Source organism: Egretta garzetta, unplaced genomic scaffold (assembly GCF_000687185.1).
Source record: "Egretta garzetta isolate BGI_Z169 unplaced genomic scaffold, ASM68718v1 scaffold222, whole genome shotgun sequence".
NCBI lineage: Eukaryota > Metazoa > Chordata > Aves > Pelecaniformes > Ardeidae > Egretta > Egretta garzetta.
The window spans coordinates 446,107-450,205 of NW_009258765.1; the positions used below are offsets into that span (position 1 = coordinate 446,107).

The 4,099-nt window shown below is 48.0% G+C and overlaps 1 protein-coding gene across 1 annotated transcript in view; it reads right to left on the reverse strand.

Moving 5' to 3' along the window:
- Window positions 1–3,903, reverse strand: part of SLC17A6 (solute carrier family 17 member 6) — a 31,264-nt gene extending 27,361 nt beyond the window's left edge. The window contains exons 1-2 of the mRNA XM_009649329.2: window positions 3,818–3,903; window positions 582–851 (exon numbers count right to left, since the gene is read on the reverse strand). Of these exons, the coding sequence (XP_009647624.1) occupies window positions 582–851; window positions 3,818–3,903 (356 nt within the window). The remainder of the gene's footprint in view (window positions 1–581; window positions 852–3,817) is intronic.
- Window positions 3,904–4,099: the final 196 nt, after the last annotated feature.

Here is a 4,099-nt window from a genome sequence, read left to right on the forward strand (position 1 = left end):
GCGAGCGCCTACCTGGGCAAGGAGCAAGCCGCAGGGCTCTGGCTGTCTCCGGACGCGTTATGTTTAACACTCCTCTGTGTTTAGCATTCACCTCTTTCTCACTGCGCTGTAACTCGCTTTGGAACGGGTCTTAGCATTTAACGCCTTTTACCAAGACAAATTCTTTCCCCCTGGTGCTTTCAAACATGCCCGCACAACCTCCCCGCCGCTGTTCCAGCGCGGCGCAGCCGCCGGCAGCCGCTTTAGTCGACGCCCTCCTTCCCCCATCCCCTACGTTTATTTTCGGAGATACCTGCGTTTTTCGAGGTTGTGTGCAAAGGGAGACAAAAAAAAAATCTGCCCGCGATTTAATACCTCAAAATGGCTTTGGGCTGGGAACGGAAAAGGAAAAAATAGGTAGAAATAGTTCGAGAACAACTCAGGAACGGGGTTTCCGTGCTGCCAAGGGCGGCGGCGGGGCCGGGAGGCGCGGGGCAGCACCGCGGGCTGAAGCGGGGGCAACGCCGGGCAGGGGGCAGAGCCCGCCCCGCCTGCCTCGGGGGCTTGGCCAGGGAGGTGCACTGGAAGGACGTGGGATCTACGAGGGAAGGGTTCCCACCTCTTTGATAATTTTTCCTCCTCGGTGTATGGTGCTGTTATTGACCATATCCACGATGGCCACTCCCAAGTTACATCGGATCCCGAAGGAAATGCAGAATCCCAGTCCGCTCATGATGGCAATGATGTACCTCCGGGGCAGCCCGAAGCAGGTACAGTCGCACAGCGGGGCTTTCTTCTCGGGCATTTCCACGGGCTTGCCATCTTCCGTCAGCTCGATGGTGTCCCCGGGCTTCTGCCTCTTCTCTAGGACTCTGCCCGGCACAAGAAGGAAAAGTCAAGCCCTGGCCGCCTGAACGCACAGCCCCTTCGGGTAGCTGAAGGCTTAAGTTCACCGCTCCCCCCGCCCCTTTGCCTCCGTTTCGATTGATTTGAGGATTTATTCCTTGTTTTCCATTCACCTTCAGCTGCTCTTTAGCAATGACCTGTGGGAGTCACGATTAGTCATCCCCGGCTCCCCCCGCCACCCCGCTGCAGCAGCCCAGGGAGGAGCTCTAGCTGAGAACTGCTCATCTATCATTAAAGACTTCTGCTTAAATATGTAGGACGCAGTAAGAAGACATCATCTGTAACCACTGCAGAGGCGCCATGTTGGGCAGCCCAAGAGGCATAGTATGGAAACCGAAACAGGCTTTTGGAGAAGGTTTTGTTCCCTCCTTGCTGCATTAGAAACGCCAAGGGGGACGATCTTGCTCTGCATCTCGCTTCAGGTCTGGGAACAAAAGAAATATTAACAGAAAGAGGGGGGCGGGAGGGATATTGCTACTCTATTTTTTAGATTTGCAAAATGGCTGTCACATGCAGTGGAAGAAAACATGACCGTCTTTAGAGAGCTGGCATCTTCAGAGGAGTATTTTCAAAAGATCGCATCTGCACGTTCTGAGCGTGTGATGGCTTAGCAGGTTTAACCTTCCCAGATCGGCTTTAAGCTCGATCTCATTGCCCCCACTCCCTTGTTTTCACATGAGAATCCTACCTCCTAGAAAACAACGTGCAGGAATCTAAAAGGGAATGGTTATTTGCAGCTATTTCGAATCAACAGAAAAATACTGACATCCCCCCACCCCCACCATCCACGAAAGGTGACTTAGAACACTTAATTTTATTCCTTCTTTAGTGGAAAAGCTTTAAAAACGCCGTGTCGGTAGTAAGAAAAATCGGGTTTATCGAACAAGCGTCCCGTGCTGAATCTCTTAATCTTCTTTTGTAGTCACTGAGGTATTTAAAAGACAGAAAACCTAACCGCTTCCATCCCAGCTCCATCGTGTTGAGGAGCGACTATGGGACCATTTCCCGACGCTCTGGACTCTCCCACCGCTGCCCTCACCCCTGCTCTAGGAGAGTTTTCTCACGCCAAAAATTCTCCTCGGAGGAGCATCTCTTTGAGGTTAACTCCTCCGGCTCGGGGGGCTGTAACAAGTCGCAGAATAAGGCTCAAAAGCTGCTCCGTGGTTTGGAGAAATTACAGGGGTTTTCTCCAGTAGTTACTCAGCTGAAATCCCCCCGATTTTTCGTTGCTGGAAGAATTCTTTCCATGCTTAAAGACCGCAGCATTAAGGAATGTCTGAAAGTTGTGAGCAAAATAAACCGCCGGGATTTTTATGTTCCAAATTCGTTCGCGCGAATAAAGAATGATGTAGAAGTGTCTTCTCCCTGAACGGGCTTCTTGTCTTCGGGGAGACACTGAGGTTTGAGGGACAGGAAAACTATTTTAATTTTAAGAATCGGAAACAAAATAGTTCAGTCCCGTGCGTTGAAAAAAATCAGTAAATGGCGCATTTGTTAATCGAGGGGGGAGTTCAAAAGGAGTTTTGCTGGAAAACACAAACACCGTTTCTCCATTATTCACTGAGTGACTATATAAAAAGCAGTAGACACGATCGGTTTATGTACATGTTGTGGAGTCTTTTAGGGCGAGGAAGAAGTTTATTACTTAATTATATTTTGAACAGTTATTCTGGGTTTTCAATATTTCTCTTTCCGACCATTGAAAATTACTTAATTATGACCAAAACCTGTAGGAGATTCACTGCGTTGCTGATGTCTTTGGTTTTGCTTTCGGATTTTCAAAACTATGACCCCCTTACCAAAGTGGAGATCTTAATTTTGTCTATATCACTTCACTTTCCTGAAAATGGCAGCAGAAGTTGTGACTCATGCTGTGGAACAGCCTTGTGCCTGTGCCCAACACTGCCGCATAGGTATGGAAAAAAGACTTTTACATGACCTACCCTAGGCAGATAAATCCGCAGTTACCTTTAATCTGTAAATCGGGGAAAAAAAAAAAAAAACAACCAAACAACCAAAAACCAAAAAACCCAAGCCAAAAAAACAATCAACCAAACCTTCGGGGTGATTTCTGGCAGAGGGGACGATCGAAAATACATTGGAATTTCACAGCCTATTCTCAAATGTCCTGGAGGTCACTAAAGTGGCCAGATCGGATGGAGCACGATGTGTCAACTTCAGTGCATACACTTTTTAGGCATGGGAGAATTTGGGCTTGTTTATCTGTGTGTACAGGGCTCGAAGACGATAGAAACGTTCTGCACACACAGAAACATACCGTTGAGTGATGCTTTTGAGTGTAGCAATTGCAGTTGTGTATTAGTTATAAGACAAGGGGATGCTTCTCAAGGCAGACGGATAAATAATTAAACACATCCCTCTATATGTTTCAGCTTCAGGAGGAAAAAAAAAATCGTTCGGATATCAATTATTTATACATCTCCATGTTTATCTTCCTCTGACGACAAATTACACAAGGGACAAGACTAATCGAAACCAGGAAAGATTAAGATTATTATTATTATTATTATTATTATTATTATTATTATTATTTAATGATTGGTAAAGGCAGGGGGAAAGATCCTGTGACTGCATTGCAAAATTAAGACAGTACAAAAATACAGGGAGCTGCTCTCTCCCGGTGATGATTTCAAGATGGGATCCTGGTTCTGTGGGAGAAAGATGGGGTAATCTTTCGCTACATATTTACTGGCACCATCTACGAATCAGATAGAGAAGTTACGAGGGTGCCATATTGCGAAGCTTCAGCACTAGTTTCCAGGAGCCAGGTTACACCGGCGGTGTCTCCGCAGCTCCCAGCCCCTCGCTGCTAACCCCCCCAAAGCGCTCGCCCTCCTTCAGCAGCTGGCGGTTAAGAACAGCTTCCCATCATTTCTAGGAAGTAGAGTCCTGTAAGAGATGTCAGTCTTACCTGTAGAGCTGACCAAGGGATTTCCCAGCAAAATTCTTCAATCCCTCCTTGCCAGGGGTCAAAATCCTTTGTTTTACCGACTCCATTCCTGCAGGGGTGCTCGCTGGATTCTGCTCTGGATAGGGCGCTGCTACCAGCAGCGATGGTTCATATTGGTGTAATCGCTTAACTTTCCCCCCTCATTCAGCGGCTACCGGTGCACCTCCGGGCAAAGCGAGAGTGGGAGCAAGCGTGCGTGCGTGTGTGAGAGAGGGAGCGGGAGCGGGAGCGGGAGAGGCGGCG